This window comes from Tasmannia lanceolata, unplaced genomic scaffold, assembly GCF_043159265.1.
Source record: "Tasmannia lanceolata isolate RefF3 unplaced genomic scaffold, GAP_Taslan_0.1 ptg000008l, whole genome shotgun sequence".
In the NCBI taxonomy this organism is placed as follows: Eukaryota; Viridiplantae; Streptophyta; class Magnoliopsida; order Canellales; family Winteraceae; genus Tasmannia; species Tasmannia lanceolata.
The window spans coordinates 4358843-4378267 of record NW_027518685.1 but is presented as its reverse complement, the minus strand read 5'-3'; the positions used below and the strand labels follow the sequence as shown (position 1 = coordinate 4378267).

The 19425-nt window shown below is 40.2% G+C and overlaps 2 protein-coding genes and 1 pseudogene across 4 annotated transcripts; 2 read left to right on the top strand and 1 right to left on the bottom strand.

Annotated features, from left to right (window-relative positions):
* Positions 1-809: 809 nt before the first annotated feature.
* On the bottom strand, positions 810-3663 carry LOC143882467 (uncharacterized). Its single transcript, XM_077385948.1, has 4 exons — positions 3021-3663; positions 1434-2608; positions 1228-1387; positions 810-1114 (listed from the first exon to the last, which is right to left on the bottom strand). The coding sequence occupies exons 1-4, from the start codon at positions 3661-3663 to the stop codon at positions 810-812; spliced, it is 2283 nt and encodes a 760-aa protein (XP_077242063.1).
* A 1060-nt stretch (positions 3664-4723) lies between these two features.
* LOC143884017 (glycosyltransferase (DUF604)) lies at positions 4724-11397 on the top strand. 3 transcript variants are annotated; one of them, XR_013252644.1, is made up of 4 exons: positions 4724-5595; positions 8069-8599; positions 8704-9106; positions 10240-11397. XR_013252644.1 is itself a non-coding variant. In XM_077387370.1 (3 exons), the coding sequence occupies exons 1-3, from the start codon at positions 4834-4836 to the stop codon at positions 8809-8811; spliced, it is 1407 nt and encodes a 468-aa protein (XP_077243485.1). In that variant the 5' UTR covers positions 4726-4833; the 3' UTR covers positions 8812-10024. The 3 variants fall into 3 exon arrangements, 1 of the variants encoding a protein (XP_077243485.1); XR_013252643.1 differs by having other exon boundaries at positions 4726-5595; positions 8698-9106; XM_077387370.1 differs by lacking the exon at positions 10240-11397 and having other exon boundaries at positions 4726-5595; positions 8698-10024.
* Positions 11398-12483: 1086 nt separating this feature from the next.
* Positions 12484-13753, top strand: LOC143884015 (antimicrobial ginkbilobin-2-like protein pseudogene; annotated as a pseudogene).
* Positions 13754-19425: the final 5672 nt, after the last annotated feature.

Sequence of the window (19425 nt, the reverse complement as noted above, 5' to 3'; positions counted from 1 at the left end):
TGATAAGAGAGACTATCAAAGGATGGATTCTCTACTGAGGGTGGAAAGATTCACATGGAGATATTTATGTTCTTAAGCAAGTGGTCTGGTTGAAGGATTAACTAGTCATGCAGTGCTAACTGCTCCTTCCATTTATGGACATCTTAGCTATCACGTTAGGATGATTCTATCTAGGGGTATAACTGGGTTGGCTCAGGTTGAGCTTTTGCTAAAAAATGAATTTGAATCAACCCAAACTAGAATAATAAAATCTCAAACCGGAATTCCCAAAAATTGTCCTAAGTTGCACCCATAATCCTGACCCCTGGAACTGTATTGGTATCTATAGGATCAACATATGGAGATGGATTTTGGGCACGCCTATTAAAGCTGGAGCCCTACAAATGAATGGCTTGGATCATCTAATAACGTGGGCCCACTGTGTTCTGCTAAAAGTACCGTTGCCTACCATAAAAACTAGTTATGAACATTTTTTTTTTGCTCGGTAAATTGGGGTTAGGTAGACCCCGACCAGAATATAATAAACAGAAAAAGAATTACAATCTAGGGTAGAGGGTCCCAGAGGAATCCTCTAAGGCAATTACAAAGAGATCATATGGAATACAAGATATGGGGATGGGATCCCCTTTACAAATGCAATTGCTTTTAGATAGGAAATCAGCAGCCCTGTTACCTTCTCTCCAAATGTGGCTGATTTTCCAAGAATTTAGGGAGATTAGATCTCGATGGAGCTTTTCAAGGGTAGGGATTTTTCTCCATGGGCAAGGCCATTGCTTTATAATAATCTGAACTGCATTGAGAGAATCTGATTATATCCATAAATTTTCCACCTGACTGTTTCTGGCTAGTTGAACACCTCTGATGATTGCTTCTAATTCGGCCTCTTGAATGGGGACTGAGTCATAGGCAACAGAGAAGAGAGAAATGATCTGGCCTTTGCTGTCTCTGAGGATACCTCCCAAAGAAACCATATCAGAACTGATCGAAGCATCTGTGTTTATCTTTAACTCAGTTTGAGAAGGTAGCACCCACTGGCAAAATCTAGATTCCGATTGAGAATGAAAGAGGGGGAGATTCCAAATCTGGGCTATACGACTGTTTACATTATTCAAATCTTCATTCAGTTTAAGGAAGAGAACACGGCTCCTTGCAACACGGCAGATTCTATCTAAGATAATGCTCTTGTGAGTTTTTATCTTATCATGAAGTCTGCAATTTCTTTCTTACCAGATGCAGTAAACAGAAGCAGTGAAGATGATTCTTGCAAGACAACCACACTGTCCTTTGAATTTGAATTTTTTCCGGATCCAACTCTTCTTTTCTCCAAACGATTTTCTCTGATTTTTCCAGAGGGATAATATCCTGAGAATTGATCTCCAGATCCAGGCTAAATAGGAATAAGAAAAAAATAAGTGATTAACAGATTCTGTTACACTATTACAAAGCAGGCATCTCTTATCAGCATTGATAGGAAGGAAGGTGAGTCTATCTTTGGTTGGAAGACGATCTTGAATTGCTTGCCAAGCAGTGAAGCTGAACTTCGGAATATGACCAGGGAACCACAAAGATGAAACCCAATCTGGAGGATGGTGAGAGGATGGAATCGAGTTCCATGCACTTTTGGTGAAGAAGGTACCATAAGCTTCAGGCATCCAGACTGGAACTGATGGAGTGGAAGAAGAGAAGAGGCTAGTGAAAATGATGGCTTTCAGATCCGATAAATAAGGATGTTGATGGATCAAGCTCCACCAACCATTAGATATCGTATCTGAGATGGTGGTTGATTCAGGGATGGAAATGGAACTCAAAGAAGATTGATTTTCTAATGGGCCGTTTGGATGCCAAGGGTCTTTACAAAAGAGAAGGTTGGAATTTGGCCCAACAATATAGCAAATATGTTTTCTTGCTATGTCTCTGACCCTGAAAATGCCTCTAACCACCCAAGAGGGGTTTCCAGGCATAGAGATATTCCAAAAGCTTCTATTTCTGATATATTTTCTGTGAAACCATAGAACCCATAGAGATTTATCTCCAGAAACGACATTCCAAAGTTGCTTGATTTGTCCGGCGATGTTAAGATCCTTAAGACATCGAATCCCAAGACCTCCTTCCTTTTTTGGCTTGCAGATGATATCCCTAGAGATATGATGATATTTCTTTTCAAGAGAAGGGCCTGACCAAATAAAATTCCGGAAAATCTTTTCAATGTCTAAAAGCACTTCTGCTGGAATATGGAATGACCCTGACCAATAAATCTGATAAGTGCTAAGGATAGATCTTACTAGCTCAATTCTTCCTGATCTAGATAAATGCCGGTTGGTCCAGGTTGAAATTTTTTTCCTCACCTTATCGATGATTGGTTGACAGTCCCTAGAATTTAGTCTTGATGTTACCAGAGGTAATCCCAAATATTTAATCGGCAGATTACCTTCTCTGATATGAAGAATGTTGCAGATTGCTCTTTTGGTACAATTCTCCACACCAGCAAAAAAGATTTCACTCTTGGTAGGATTAACTTCCAGACCCGAGCAAAGCTTGAAGGTGCGAAGGCAAAGTAAGATTCCTGAAGCATTAGGAGGATTCGGGTCTGCATAGATCATTACCTCGTCTGCAAAAAAAGTATGGGAAATAGTGAGATCTCCTTTAGAGAACGGAGAGGAGATGGTTACTTGGACAAGGTTTGAATGAAGGATACAAGATAACATCTCCATAACAAAACAGAACAGCAAGGGGGAAAGGGGGTCTCCTTGTCTTAAACCATTGGAAGATCTGAAAAATCCATGAGGGGCTCCATTAATGAGAACATAAAATGATGCAGTGGAGATGCACTGTTGTATCCAATTGCACCATCTAGGAGGGAACCCTATTTTTGATAAAAAAACAAAGGAGGGTAGAGTGGTTGACACTATCACAAGCTTTTTTCAAATCCATCTTTAGACACATAGCTTTTTTGGGGTTTTTCCGATGAAAATTATGACAAAGATCATGAGCAATCAGGATGTTATCCTGAATGGATCTACCAGAAATGAAAGAAGATTGAAAGGGAGAAATGAGCTGATTCATAATAGGTTTGAGCCTGTTAGCCAACAGCTTCGTAATAACTTTATACAGGAAGTTGCAAAGGGAGATTGGCCTATAGTTCTCAGGAGAGCAAGCATCTGGATGTTTAGGAATCAAGGAGATGAAAGTGGTATTGAGCTTAGGGAGAATTTTGCCTTTTAGAAAAAATGATTGAATTGCTACTGTTATTTCGCTTCCAATAAGGTACCAAAATGATTTGAAGAAATCTCCATTGTATCCGTTTGGGCCAGGGGCTTTATTCCCGTCAGAATCCTTGATGACTTGCCAGATTTCTTCCGAGGAGAAGTCTTTAGTTAACAATGAGGCCACAGTAGATGAAAGCTTTCTTATAGGATCGGGGATCAGATCAGGATCTCTGCTAGATGAATTATCTGATCTATTAAGGAGGTCCTGAAAGTATGAGGACATAGTTTTTGCAATTTCCCCCGGGTCAGTAGAGATGTCACCCCCATATGTGGTTGTGCCTTGGATGCTATTTTGATTTGTTCTGGCTTTGACAGCTGAATGAAAATAGGATGAGTTAGAATCCCCAAGGTTGAGCCAATTCATCCTCGACTTCTGCCTATAAAACTTTTCCTCCATGGTGGCCACTTTGATATAAGCATCTTTGAGGGAATTTTCTTCCTGTCTCAGCTCTTTTGTTTGGGGAAGAGATAGTTATGAACATTTTGTTTGGGGAAGTGATATATTTCCCTTTTTTTAACCCGGGACGGGACAGCCCAATCTAATGTTTTTATGATTACAGTTTTAAATTTCGTGGGAAATCCCTTCCAAATTTCCAAAATTTTGGATTTCTGTTGGGACCGAAACCGAATTTTTTTGCGAAATTGGAAATTTTGAGAAAATAATTAATTTTGTTTTTAAATAATATTTTAAAACATAATATTTTTATGAAATTTTGCCCATATTACAGAAATTTCATAAAAATTAAGTAATTCCTTTTTTTTTGCAGCGGATTTCGGTGTAAAATCGAAACCAAAACCGAAATTTAAATCTATTTTTTAATTATGATGACCATGGTTTTAAATTTCGACCGAAATCCGAAATTGATTTCGGTGGAGACTGACACCGAAATCGACCCAAACCGAAACGATCATTTATTTCGGCCGAAATTTTGGAATTTCGGTCGAAATTTCGGTTTTTCCGAACTTTGACCCAAAAAAACTGTTTTTTATATTAATTTAATATTTTACCGAAATTTCAACCGAAATTTAATATTAAATAAAATATTGGTTTCGAGTTATGTACTAGATCTAGACCGAAATTTTTAAATTTCGAAATTCCAGGGTCCGAAACCGGCACCGAAACCGAAATTTTAAACCTTGATGATGACTACTCTTTTATAGTAGAGGGGGTGTCTCAAGTTAAAAAATGGACCCATATATCACTTCCCTCTGTTTGAAGGAAAATGATATGTTCACCCATTTATTACCCGGGTCAGCTCCTATAGTGTAAAAAGAGAGTAATCAAAGAGACAAATACACTAGAGTGCGGTGTCCCGGCAAAAAAAGGGGGCGATATATTACTTCCTTTGTTTGACGTTTGAAGTTTGAACCACGTTAACGTTGTCGTGGCTGGGCCCGGATAAGCTTCTCCTGGTAGGGCTCTGTCACACTGTCACAGTATCATTCCTGCTTATTGAATTGAAGACAGGCAATATGTGTCGTTCCCGTTATAAATGAGTATCACTCTATTTCTATTTTGTATCACCTTCTCTTCCGGAATCCAAACAACTGACAAACCTCCAAAAAAATGGCTTGTCCCACCCCCTGCAAAACCCTAATTTCCACTCCCCTAAAAAATCTCCTCATCCTCTCCTCCCTCTGCCTCATATTCCTCCTCCTATCACGCAACCCTATCCCTACTCTCACTTGTATACGCAAAATCCCTGACCCCCATATTTCCCCTCAGACCACCCTCCACCACGTCATATTCGGCATCGCTTCTTCGGCTAAATCCTGGCCTAAGCGAAATGAATACGTACGCCTCTGGTGGAAACCCCAATACATGCGCGGATACGTATTTCTCGATCGCACCCCATACGATACACATTCTCTCCGAAACCCTAATCTCCCTCCGATTCGTATCTCTTCCGATACGTCACGTTTTCCCTACACCTTCAAAGGCGGCCTCCGATCTGCGATTCGTGTGTCACGTATCGTATCGGAGATTGTCGCCTTAAATCTCTCGGACGTCCGTTGGATCGTTCTCGGAGATGATGATACGGTGTTTTTTGCGGAGAATTTGGTAATGACACTCTCGAAATACGATCATGATTTGTGGTTTTATGTTGGGGGGATTTCGGAGAGTGTGGAGCAGAATTCTAAGTATTCTTTTGGAATGGCTTTTGGTGGAGGGGGTTTTGCTGTTAGTTATCCGCTCGCTAGGGTTTTGGCGAGGGTTTTGGATTCGTGTTTGGTGAGGTATTCGCATCTGTATGGAAGTGATGCTAGGGTTTTCTCTTGCTTGGCAGAGCTTGGAGTAGGGTTGACACGCGAGCTAGGGTTTCATCAGGTATCATTGCAGTTTTCACTTTTATTTGATTTTTTTTTTTCTTCTAATTTGAGTTCTGTTTTTTGAATAATGGGTAGATAATACATTTGTCTATTTTTGTGAAATTAATTCCAGTCACCATCCTGTTTCCCCTGCATCAAAGCTTAATTTTCTGCAATTTTTAGCGCTTATGTGTTATTTAAAGTTAAAATGTTTTATGATTTTTGCAATTGAGTACGGGAATGAGTGTTGAATGAGCATAGGAATGATTCTATAAGACTAGTGTCTTTGCCACATTACAGTGTTAGGTACCTTGCCAATACGCCAAAAAAGCGGGTCCCACCCAGTCTAATCCCTAGGCGGGCCCCCACTCAGGACCGTAACATACAGCAGGTCAGCGAAAAAGAGCACAGTCTCCTTCTGAGAAATCCTTGAATTCACAAGGAAAGAGAAGCAAGATCCAAAAAACCAAATATATTTGTTTCACAAGGTAAGAGAAGCAAGATCCAAAAAACCAAATATATTTGTATTGATGGCATCACTAGCCATTTATACAACCTTTAGCTTTAAAAACCATTTTTACATCGAAAGAAACGGAGAAAAAAAAAACCATTTTTCATTCATCATCCTATCGGATTCTAATTTGTTTGTATCTACTCAAATATATCTTCGAAAACACCTTTAAAACCACCATATCTAGCATGTCATCTAATCATGGTATAAGAAATTGAAATTTCACAGTGATTTTATTGATGGCTATGATGTATATACACATTCTCCAACTCACATCTTTCGTAGGCGTTAAAAAAGACGGGTTGACACATGAAGATCGTATCATTTCCATACAACAATGTATCAACAAGATGCTCATATGAAGGAGGTAAAGAACACAGTAAAATAAGAGCTTGATCCTCATCTTCAACTTTAACATCAATATTCCTCAGGTTTATAATGATTTTATTGAACTCATCAAGGTGTTCGAAAATAGGCGTACCTTCCCTCATACGCAGCGCGTAGAGTTTTTGCTTCAAATACAGACGATTGGTGAGAGACTTGCACATATACAGAGACTCTAGCTTCTTCCACAATCCAACAGCCTCAGTCTCTTCTGATTATAGATTTGGAAAACATTAAGTATCGGATCCGCCCAATCGATGACTCTGATTATAGATTTGGAAAACATTAAGTATCGGATCTGCCCAATCGATGATTGGTCCCTACTAGTATAGGAAGTAGCGAGGGGAGCAAGTGAAAGTGTGAAACTAGCCTATTATTCCTAAGATGAAGAGGAATTAAAGCTAAACTATCCCTTAATTAATTAAAGCAATAAAATAACTTAAAATACTCACTTCTCAAAGTGTGAGCTGGAGCAGGGGATCCTCAGCTCCTTCCGTGTGACTACAAAAAGTTTTGAGTTGCTAGTGAATAACATTTGATGATTCAATTTTTTCTTCAAAAGCTTGTTAATGGAGAATACTATGTGTTTAGATGCCTGGTGAGGGTCTCCTTTTGTAGGCTGAAGGTTCATGGGTAGAGATGAATTTTTTTTTCCAATGTGGTACTTAAGTTTTTGGAGCTTGAATTCTAGCAACAACTTGGCTGAAGGGCAAAGATGATGGTCTGGATCAACTTTCATGGAGAGAGATGAATTTTTTTCCAATATGGGACTAAAGTTTTAGGAGTTTGAATTCATTCTACAACTTCGCTGAAGGCTAAAGACGATGCTCTGGATCAACTTTCACTTGAAATTTGTCTTTTTTACCTGAAACTGTGTGAGATTAAAAGTAGTATTTTGGGATGATGACGCTCTATTTTTTAGGGTTGTCCAATTAGAAATAAGTCCGAAATGGGAGAGGATAAACTTTAATTTGGGCAACAAAGTCTAGATCCTAAATTATAGGCTGTCGATTGGCGACCCTCTTGAGTCTTGTCCAAACGGCCAGCCTATTGTCCGAACAGTTGGGTAGTGGTGCGGGTGGTTTGATGGGGCCTATGCTTGAGTACTCTGGGTTTGTTGAAGGCCGATTGGGTGTCCCATGTAACGGGTAGCTCAAGGGTGTTTTGGAAATAACTTTGAGGGATTGTGCCCTTACGAATGAGCGCATCATCCTGACCTTGCAGTGCTACATACTCCTTTGGGCTCATCCTGTAGCACGGAAGGTAGGGCAAACTAGCTCCTAGGATGAGGTCAATATGATATTGGATGTTCCTCATATTGGCCCTACACTGTAAATACTAAGAAGATGCCTCTTGCACTATGTCCTACGGGAAACTCAGTTAAAGTCTTGACTGAATAGAGTTGATTGGGCCGGATAAATGATTCAGTTTACTAACTTGTGCATCTCCATGGATTCACTCTGAATTTTTCTTGTTCCTTATGCAGTTTTTTACAATAAGATTACTTTTTGTTATCTTTTGCAACATCAGCACTTAGAATCATATGTAAGATTATCATCTGCATTTACCAGATTGATATTTGCTTTGCATTTACCAGATTGATATTCGTGGGGATCTGTTCGGAATGTTGTCGGCTCATCCGTTAACACCTTTGGTATCTCTTCATCACTTGGATTATGTGGAACCAATATTTCCTAACATGAACCGCACTCAAGCTTTAGAGCGCCTATTTGAAGCTGTAAAAGTTGATCATGACCGGATTTTGCAGCAAACTGTTTGCTATGACCGTTCACATTCACGGACGATTTCTGTTTCATGGGGATATGCTGTTCAGGTGTTTGAAGGCAATCAACTTCTTCCTGACCTTCTTTCTTTGCAGCGTACATTTACACCATGGAAGAGAGGTCGAGATGTTAGTTCAAGTCAGTATATGTTTAGCACAAGGGAATTACCCAAAGACCGATGTAATGGACCTGCTATTTTCTTTCTAGAAAGTGTGTCTTCTGATGTTTATGGGATAAGGAGCAATTACAAAAAGCATGTTGTTAGGAATTGCCTGCTAAGATCAGAAAACAATCTGGAACAGATAAATGTGTTTTCTAAGAAGCTCAATCTTGAGATTGGACAGGTATTGCCAAGATTTTGCATCATTATGGAGTTCAGTTCTCAAGCACTATTGATTTTGTTTCATTGTTGAGCTTCTATGCATTGATATTTTTTTTTCAGTTGCAGGCCCCAAGACGACATTGCTGTGATGTTTTACCTTCTTCACGTGATAAAGTAATAGAGATTTTTATAAGAATATGCAAAGGCGAGGAGTTAATTTCCATGCATCTATAGATATTTCTTGGGATTTCCCTCCATCTGAGGAAATCCTTCTGAAAATGAATCCGAGAAACCCCTTTCAGAGAACTTTGCGGTGTTGCCTATTTAGAGGATTCACATTCACTTGACACCGATTTTTAGGATGGCAAGGTGACCGCTAGAGGCTGTTCTGCGGCTCCCATTAGCGGAAGCTGTGGGACGTGCTGTATTTTTAGAGGCTCACTAACTGCTTCAGCTTGCAGGAGCTGCTGGACATGTTTTCCAAGGCCGAAGTAGTCGTCTCCGAGGTTGACTGATTGAGATCTGACTGGTAAATTGTGATTACTGTCTTTGTTAATATTATATATATCCTTTCTAGTTCTTGGTTTCTGTTATGCTAATTTTGGTGAGATTTAAGAAAATTTGAGCTAGTTGCAATCTTGGCATCTTTTATTGGCGGTGGTGAGTCTGAAATTGAAGTAGACTAAGAACTATGTTGGTTTGATGAAAGCTGTGAAAGTGCAGTCATATGCCCTATTTGTAAGATGGATAAGAGGGAGGGCTGAAAGTTGTGTTGGAATCAATTCTGAACATAAGATGCTGTTAGGGGGATATGCTATAAAAATAGGAAGTACAAATAGATGGGGCCTTTCTTTTTCTCTTTTTGATGGGTAGTGGGTAGTTTGGGTGAGTGTGGCCCTTGACGCGGTGCTGCGTTACCTTGAGGGAACAAATGCGTACATGCTTTGGCAGCATTGGGGTGGTTTGTGGGTGCAGGTTTACACAGATGCAGGTGGAGTAGCAGTTGTGATAGTCAAAGTAATTTCAGGGTTTATATTCTTGTTGGAGGAGATTCATGACTATAATTGAGTTAGACACATGATCCAATGCTCTTTTGACTACTGAGGTGAAAATTTTGTTGTATGGTTGCTTAAGGGGCAGTGTAGCTTTGTAAGGTTTTTTTTTTTTTTTTTTATTTTTATAATAATGGAAACATATATTAATGCAAAAAGGATTGCAGATGCACTTCATGTCTGCTTACGAAATTTGCGTATTTTTGTGTGTTTATGTGAAACTATAGGATTGGGATTTTATATTATGTTTTGATTGTAGATCACTTCCTGTATTTTGTAATCATCACATATAGTGGAAACTCTTGGTTTGATTTCGTCTGTGAAAGGTGTCACAGTAGGTGACGAACCACATTAATCTTGTGTTTTAATTAATGTTTTTGTTTGATTTCTATGTTTATTTGTTTTTCTATTAAACACAGTGTTATGATCATTTTGCAATAAAGTTCATGGTGTTGGCTACTCCTCCCGATCATTCCAGTTGGTGCTGCATTGTCTTGAAGCAGCAACTGTACAGTTATTTTCAAAGCAATGTTCCCATTATTTTTCCACTAGATATGTAGTTAATTCTGGTAGAAAAGCGAATGAAATGAAATCTCCGCATATTTTGTAGGCCATCTCAAGGTTTCAATTGAACGTGTGATTACGAGGAAAGCTATGATGGTTCGTGTGACATCTAGAAGTGATGGCTTTTTTTGAGAGGTAACAGATTCCATTCCATCCAAGAGAGTTACATACACCGGGGACAAGATGTCCCCTAAAATATAATAAAAAAACAGACTATGATACAAAAGCATACAAGAGATTCACACCTACGGATCCTCGGTAAGGTCAGAGACAGACACACAGGTAGTCACAAGATCGACACCCTCTTTTGCCAAACCTTCGCCACCGAGTTTGCAGATCTTCTCTTATGCACTAGTCGGGGGTGAATGATACGAACCAAGTCCCAGATTTCATCAAGAATATTATAAAGCCTCCAAGGACGACTGCATTTGTTTGATGCCCATGTTATTGCGTTGGCAGAATCACCTTCTACAATAAGAGGCCCCAAATTATGCTTTTCAAATCATTTAAGTCTGAATATTAAGGCTCTCGCCTCGGCTTCATTAGCATTGCAGATTCCTGATGGACCCGTATAGGACATTATTGTGCGACAGCATGCATCTTGAATTACCCCACCAAAACCGGCCCTACCCGGGTTTCCAAAGGAACTACCATCAAAATTAAGTTTGAACCACGCCTTTTGCTGTGGATTCTCCTTCGGGGTAATAGGTGCACGCAAAAAATGGGCCAAGAGCTGGCCTTCATCATGGATGGGGTCCCAGCAAAAAATTACAGAGATTAAACAGTCTTGACTGTCATCGGTATGGGTTCAAATAGACGGCCAAAACAAAGAATGTCTAAGGTTTTGCACTCAGCTGGCGATAGGTTCATAACGGAATGGATTCGCTTTGTTTGATCGCGTGAAATTTGGAATACAACCTATCAATTGTAGGTCCTATTTCTTTTTTGCTTTCAATCAACTAAAAGATACCAGGATTTATTACAAGAAGTTCGGATGAACGGCACATTGTTTTTCTCAGCTGATACCGGTTTAAATTGGTATCAGGCACCAAGATACAATGTTTTGTGGCACAAAAGTTTATTTTCCAATACATGTTATAAGACTGATATGTAGCCGATATGTTGTAATTTTCTCAGTTATACTGGTTGATGAAAATTCGAAGTTACAAAATCAACGCCGGCAATGGTGCCACATTCCTTTCTAGGTCTTATTGTTTGGCTAACATAGAGCTTGATCTGGCTGTATTTTTTAGTACATAAATTTGGGGCACGACTGTTAGGATCTCGTGGCTGGATTGATTGTTTGAAGATGGGTAATGCTAAAATCCATTGATTCGATTCCGAGTACTGCTTGATCAGCCAAAAATTCATCCAACGATAGCATTGCTGGATTATTCTAATACACGATCATCTGCCACATGTACGGACATAATGAGAATTCTTTCCTGCCCTGAAGCTCACGCAGTCTTGGACCATGACGGGCAGAGTGGGGTTTGGTGACTTAAATCTAATGGAACCTACGGCGAAGGTGTGATGCGTGTGAAGTCCCCTCTGAGAAGCCTACATTTTGTCATGTGACTTTTGATGCAAGAAGTGATTTATAAATGGTGTGGGCCATCTCTTCTCGACTTGTTTGACAATTGTGTACTATAATCTGGAGCGTTCATTCATTGGGCCTCGTCACAGATGGGCCACATGTACAATGGTCTGGACCCTGACCCATAATGTAGGAGGGGGTGCCACTTGGGCTGTGCTCAACCCGAACCCAACGGGTTCAACCTGATTTTAGCTCGGGCTGGATTCGCATCTCGTCGCTGGGTTTCGGAAAAGCCTACCTTATTTAATTTTGGGTTGGGTTATGGTTTGAGGCCTTGAGCAACCCAACCCGTACGCATCCCATGCTCTTAATTTTATAGCGATTTCAAAATTTCAGGATCATGGTTATTTTATTTCCTTGGATCAACCCGAACACGATTCAATTCGTTCAACCTGATCCAATTTGGGAAATTGGGTTAGGGTTGATGGTTTATGCTGACCCTCCTTGACCCGATGATCGGGTTGGTCAGCTTAGGGTTGAGGTTTTGAGTCTTCGGGTTAGCCTCAACCCTACCCAACCTTGCAGGAGTTGCACCCCTAATATAATGCATGAGCAAAGAGCCAAACAGTGCACTTCTCAGACAATCCTAACCATTCAACCACACCCAAAGAACAGTAAATAAAACCACCAAGAAAATTATCTGATGCCCAATGGCCCACTTCCAACTGTTAAAATCATTCAAAGCTGTTGTGTTTGTTTCCTCACCATTTTCACCGGTCTGAAAAGAAGACCCAAAAGCCAGCGACTTGACCATTAACGCGTCATGAGGAAGACCTGTAGTCTCTTCGTCCCCTACATCTCCACCACTTTATCATTTCTTAAAAGCCCATATCCTCTCTACTAGTGTAGTTACTAGTATTCAAACATGGCAACAGAGACCCTTTTCCTTCTCTCAAGAACCCTTCAATTGCTCTTGCTTACTTCCCTTCTCATGCTCCATGGCCTCACTCATGCCCAACTTTTGACCTATGGTTGTTCTACTGCTAATTACACTTCTAATAGCACTTTCCAAACTAATCTCAATCGCCTCCTCCCTTCTCTCTCCTCTAACACTTCTATCACCAGCTTCTATAACACCTCCACCGGCGTAAATCCTTACCGGGTCTACGGCCTTGCCCTCTGCAGAGGTGACACCACCCCTCAAACTTGCCGGAATTGCGTTACATCGGCTAGTCGAGAAATCATACAAGATTGTCCCAACAGTAAAGCTGCAATTATCTGGTATGATTTCTGCCAATTACGTTACTCAAACCGAAGTATCATCTCATCAGTGAATAATGCCCCATCCATTTATCTGTATAATACAAACAACATCTCAAGCCCAGATCAATCTATCCAACTTGTGGGAGGGCTGTTGAAAAATCTTTCTTCTAGAGCTGCGTTTGGTCCTTCTACTCGCTTGTTTGCGACTGGAGAAGCCAACTTTAATGCCTCTCAAAAGATCTATGGACTTGTTCAGTGCACCCAAGATTTGTCTAGAAATGATTGTAACAAATGCCTAGAGGGTGCTATAACTGATATTAAAAAATGCTGTGGGGGAAAACAAGGTGCAAGAGTTCTTGGTACGAGTTGTAATCTGAGGTACGAGTTATACAATTTCTATATGAACTCAACAGCACAACCTCCAGCTCCTCCTCCAGCTTTTCCTCTAGCTCTTTCTCCACCTTCATCAAACAACACAAATGTTACAGCTCCTTCAACCCCTCCATCAAACAACACAAATGTTACAGCTCCTTCATCAGCACCCATAATTACTAGGGGCGGGTGCTTTGAGGTTTTCAGTATACTCACTCTGTTTATTTTGGTAGCTACTCAATGAAAATTGCCCTAGGGAGTGATTATGGTTATTCCATACAAGGGCGTATGTATTTGTAAATCTTTTAATATCTTTCTTATGTGGTCTTCTGTATGGTGGGAAAATTGGAAGGAATCATGAATCCTAAATAAATCTCTTCTTATCGAATTCTAGCACTGTACAAGAGTTCTGAATATGTGATTTCGGGCACCGTTCTATGTTTTTATCTCTGTTTTTTTATACTCTGTTAGGAAAGGCCATTGAAAAAAAAAAAAAAAAAAACTGTTAGGAAAGCTTTGCCCTCAAAACATCAGACCCACCCATTTCTAGATCCCAATTCACTTGGATCATGATTAGATCGCATCCCACCCTTGGTGTTTGAATTCAAGTCCATTTGGATTCGATCATTCGGTCTGATTGTCCCAAAACCAACAAAAGAAAAATCCTTTAACAGCATTTAATAAATAATTAGGTAGTGTACATTAATACTAGCGCAATGAGTGACTATTTAGTGAGAATTTACATATGTGAGCCTGTAAAAGGTAGTCTACGTAGTGAGAATTTACATTAATGCTCCATTTGATTGCATCATTCTCCCGAGAAAGAGCATGGAAAATTAATCTTTTATGCTCTGTTTGGATGCTAGGTTTTTTTTGTTCCCAGGATTTATGTGGGTAAAGTTTTAGTGGTCACATCAGCTTTTTCTTGTTGACATCAGCAAAATCTTCTCTTGAAAATGGTGTTCTCTCTTTCTCTCTCTACCCTCTCTCTCCACTCATCATAATATCTTTCTCTAATTAATGCTTGTCCCCTCTTTTGTCTCCTACCTTTACCCACATAAATCCCAGAAAAAAAAAAAACCCCGGCATAAAACGGCCGGCTTTACCGACCAAAAAATTAGAATAATAATACCAAGAAGCACCTGGTGTTGTTGGACAAGTGGCGTGAATGCTGCCTCAATTGATTATATTTGAACACAATCTCATGGGTCAAAGGGATATATGACTGGAAATTGATGTTGAAGTATAAATGATTAAATAAGACCAAGTTTAAAAGCTTAAGCTTCTGGAGTAATTGGGTATGACATCTATTTGTCTCACAGCAGGTCCTGAGTTCTAAACCGAATAATCCACGACCAACCCAAAGGAGTGGCCACTGTTGCCACTTAGAGTAATTGGTTGTTTCACAATGGAGACTTGCAATCTCATGGATGAGATTAAAGATCTGCATTTGCATATATTCTCATTTTCTTCATTTTTAGGAGTGCTAAATCCGGGGCGCTAAGGGGGTTTTGTTTTTGGAACAGACGGCAGTGTTTTGCTGACGCCTCGAATCAAGCCTGATCCTCGCCCACTTTCGCATACATGCTTTCCCGTCGAGTACTGGATTAGCTGGCATAATGAAACGACCAACATGGCCTGAAGCAGGATAGACTCATTGAGGGAGTGAGCTCCCGTGCTCCTCTTTTGGGATAGGCCATTCGGCTCATTCTCATGGATAGACCTTCGGTCAACTACATGACGAAGTGGGAGAAGAATCAGAGCCACGCCGCCCGATCATTTCAGATGTCACTACTCCTCTTCGAAATACACGCAATTGTTGCATTTGATACTTTAGGCTAGTTTCCCCCCTACTTGAGGGACAAAAACAAGTGATTAATCAGGCCACGTTCGAGCGGGAGGATTTGACTCAGCTACAGGCTCAAGGGCGTGAACTGGCGCTGAGGCAACTGTAGCAGAATGTGAAGGAGCTAAACACTTTAAGCCGTAAGGTGACGGAGCTCCATAAGTAGGCTTCAAAGCCACTTGACTTTAGCCGAAGGTGAGGGAGCGAAGGGCTTCCCATTCTAGAAGCCCGAGCTGCATTAGGGGTTCGCTTAGCCAAATCTGGAGCATCTAGTGTCTCATCATATACGGGGCAATCTTTACCTCCAATGTGCACTTACAGATAAGGATGATGGTAAACCTGATAGAGATAAGATTAAGAAAGGATAAACTTAATCTAAAATACTTGCATAATCTAGTCGAACTACCTCCCATCTAATCTTAGATGCTCCAACGATCAAACTTAATGGCAGATCTGGCAAATCTTAACAGGGAACCACCTAATTGCCCAATTTCAATCGATTTACATGTTAAATATACACTTAACAAGATATAAAGAGCCAAATAAAATCCCTCTTGAGACCTAAACCCAACCTAATTTCAAGGTAGAGCTCAACCCTAGTTTCCAAAAAAACACCACCAGAAGTTACACCAGTCGACCCACCTGTTAGATTATGGATAGACGCATTAATTTGTTTCCTTATGAAGTCAAGCAGGTCCCCACGCGTCTCGTCTTCCTAACTTTAAGTCTTTTGGTTTTCTAGGGATCAAGTCAACTTCCTAGTACACCACGAGAGAGATGGGTGAAGTAATTGCAACCATTTATCTTGTGTGCCACCTTGAGATTACTTCACTTTCATGGGAAATGATATATTTGTCCCCTCTTTTCACCTAGCCACCCCTTTGTAGTGTAAAAAGAGTTGTCCTAAATACTCTAAAGTGGGGTGGCCCATGGAAGAAAAGGGGGTGAATATATTTTCCCAACTTATATTGTTCCAAATAAATGGGCAATAGTCACTTTTCTATAGACTCAGTCTCTTGGCAACTAAAACACTTTGTCCATTAAAGACTCTGAATGGGGCAAGTTTATGGTGGACATTTTTACAATATTCGGAATAGAGCAACCAAAACTCATTTTTACATAACATAACGAAACCTCTAGAGATTAGAGGGTTGCAATCATCCTATCGAATGGACAATTTGGATAGTCCTATATATGGTGTGGTGTGGGTCGTACAATCCATTTTGAAAAATACTTTGATGGGCCTAATAAAAAGGCCTTTCCCTAAAAATCATCTCTATATCGGAATATGTATGGAATTGCACGTATTCTTTTAAAAATAAAGTGGGGTCCACCTTTTTCAAATATATAAAGCATGCACTGCAATTGGTAGGTCCCAACGTAAATATGTCGTACCGTGAAAATCATCTACCTTCGATGATCGTAACCCTTCAATCTATACAGATTTCTATATGGTGTAGTTTAATTATCTATAGGTCAATGGGTTAGATTCGTCTGATAGAGCTGATTTTGGGAGCAAAGTCTAGTGACATTAGGGCCCAATTATAGGTGCCATCCATATTTTTAAAGATGAAGTGTACGTTCCACACCATAGGATGATCCAAGCCATCCATTCGATGGGCCACAACGTAAATCGGTTGTGCCCTTAGAATCATTTCCATAGGATGATTGCAACCCTCTGGTCTATAGAGGTTTCCATATTATGCAGTTTCTCTTTAGATCTGAGGGCTAGGATTATCCTATGGAAATGAGTTTTTGGGACACAACCTATTTATGATGTGGCCCTTCAAATGAATAGTTTGGATCATCCTATGGTGTGGGCCATATAGTTCATTTTGAGAAACATGGGTGGGGCCTACCTTGCTCTAAGATTTTAACAAATTAAGTGTTGGGCCACCATGTTGGAGAGAGAGAGAGAGAGAAACCAGTTTATAGTTGTGTTGTACCGGTTGTGGCTTCACAGCCCGTAGAGACGTGTGTGTGGTTTTGTTAGGGGGGGGGGGGGGCGGGGGAGTGGGGGATGTAATTTATCACTGCAATCTGACTCCATCGACAACACTTCTATGCCCAACACCCCTTCACCCCTTTGACTCATCCCATTGTTCCCTCGCTTCTTTGGGAACAATCATGATGCCATTTTGTTCAAATTAGCTCGGTCCATCCAACTACCTTCCATAAGTCTCAATTTATCCCTTTCTCGGTTTCTCCATGGTCATGACTTTCTTGGTATGTGACCAGTGACTACCCTCTGGCCCCACTTTGATGGATCGATTATGCATGCTATGATCATAAGAGAAAGGTAAGGGAGCTTGGGATCGATTATGCGTGCTATGATCATGTAATTTCCCCTTAAGCCTTCACCCTTGAAGCTTCTCTTTAGGATTTACCTTGAAGTTCTTAAGCTTACAATCTCTCCAACAATGACTTCATACATATAGACTTAAGACATACCTAAATAGCAAATACATTAAACACATAGTTGTAGTTCCCATGAGTCATCTAGGTATCATAAGCAACAACATAAGAACTCACTATTTGACTTTTTAATAATCTAGCTAGACATTAAGAATCTAGAAAACACATAAAACTAACATAGAAGACTTACAAAGACTATTCAAATAACCACAAGCATTAATTTTGATTTACAATTTCCAAAATACCACCCATGCTTCTTCTCTATGATCCATATCTTCCTCCGAGCCAAATCTCTCTCACTGTCTCTGGTTCCCAAGACCAGCTCATCCTTAGCTGGTTGATTTCCTTTCTTTGTGAAGGTTTCCTTTCTTTGTGAAGGACCTCTTCCTCCAAACCAAATTTTGTTCACTCTCTTTGGGTTTTTCCAAGACCAGCTCATCCTTAGCTAGCTGATTTCCTTTCTTTTTGTGAAGGACCTCTTGCTCAAGTGGTCAGCCTCTCTTCATCTGACGCTGTATAGGTGAGCATTAGCACTAGTCTAGATTTTAAGGTTTCTGACAAAAATACCCACAAGGAATTCAAAATTTACAACTGGGTATTTCATTTGGGGCCTATTTGTTTCAGATTATGCCAACCGATTGTGGAGTTCCCAACTGATTATTGGACTCAAATTTAGTGCAAGTTTCGGTCCAATGAGCGGCTGGGGACTCTGCAATCGGTTGTCATAATCTAAAACAAACAGGGCCTTACTACGATGAACCTGCCCACTTCTGTCCACACTGTTTATTTCCTAATCTCTGGATTAACCCTACAACTGGCACGATTCTATCCTTGTGAATTGCTCCTCGATATTCCTGTCATACAGTATCAAATTTAGAAACATAACACTGCATGCTATCTCGATGAATTTTAAGCACCTAGGAATAATGAAATCGTTCGCACACTAAATTTCATTACGCACTATTGTATTAGGTTTCTGAGCAGTATAAGATATGTAATGTCATTCCAAAAAAAAAAAAAAAACATTGTAAGATCATGTAGCGTCTGTCCTCCCACGGCATATAGGAGAAGACTTTGTGTTACACGCAAGAAAGACGATTTCCAAATTTTATTGATTTTTTAAATGGGAAAGGATATTTTCAGTTTCCAACTTTCCTGCTCTTTGAAAAGCCTCAAAGCCTCCTTTGGAAACACAACATATTTCAAAGGTGGTGTCAAGAAGCTAGGAAACATCCACACGTATTAATGTAATGAATTTTCCGCTTACCACTTCCAAGGGCCTCTTTTGGATTTATGTTATTTAAGATTCTTAGTCAAGAACACAAATTTTCTCCTACCAGTTTTTGTCGAGTTTGACAAGCAGGGTAATTGGTGACGGAAATATGTCGGATAATTATAATATAATCGTGACGGAACTAGAATTGTTAATCTTATATGATGCCACTTAGTCAGAATATGAAGAGAAATTATATGGTGCCCGCCTGTGAAGTCCCTTGCAGGTGGTATGCCAATAGTCCCACCCTTGATATTTGATCCAGCAGCCTCTTAAAAAGTGGGTTGCTTTTCGATCAAATGTGCCATCTGATAGGGTGTAAAGACGGTGGAACCGTCAGATCCCGCCACTTGTCACCCTTATATCAGAGGAATCTAATCAGGATTAAGAAAGATGTTAAAGCACGGCAGAGCCACATGATCTCGCCACGTGTCACCTCCTCGCTGCTAAAATCTTAAGCATGGTTATCCGTCATCACGATTATGGGTGGATTTACACTACAAAGCCATGCACGCCGCCAAGCCAG

Excerpts from the sequence above, each read along its gene's own strand:
- LOC143882467 (XM_077385948.1), bottom strand. The coding sequence starts at position 3,663 with ATGGAGGAAAAGTTTTATAGGCAGAAGTCGAGGATGAATTGGCTCAAC. Across the intron at positions 2,609-3,020 it reads TCAATCTTCTTTCATTTCTG|ACGAGGTAATGATCTATGCA; the intron begins GTAGATCCATTC and ends CTTTTTTTGCAG. Across the intron at positions 1,388-1,433 it reads GATGCCTGCTTTGTAATAGT|CCTGGATCTGGAGATCAATT; the intron begins GTAACAGAATCT and ends ATTCCTATTTAG.
- LOC143884017 (XM_077387370.1), top strand. The coding sequence starts at position 4,834 with ATGGCTTGTCCCACCCCCTGCAAAACCCTAATTTCCACTCCCCTAAAA. Across the intron at positions 5,596-8,068 it reads GCGAGCTAGGGTTTCATCAG|ATTGATATTCGTGGGGATCT; the intron begins GTATCATTGCAG and ends TGCATTTACCAG. Across the intron at positions 8,600-8,697 it reads TCAATCTTGAGATTGGACAG|TTGCAGGCCCCAAGACGACA; the intron begins GTATTGCCAAGA and ends TTTTTTTTTCAG.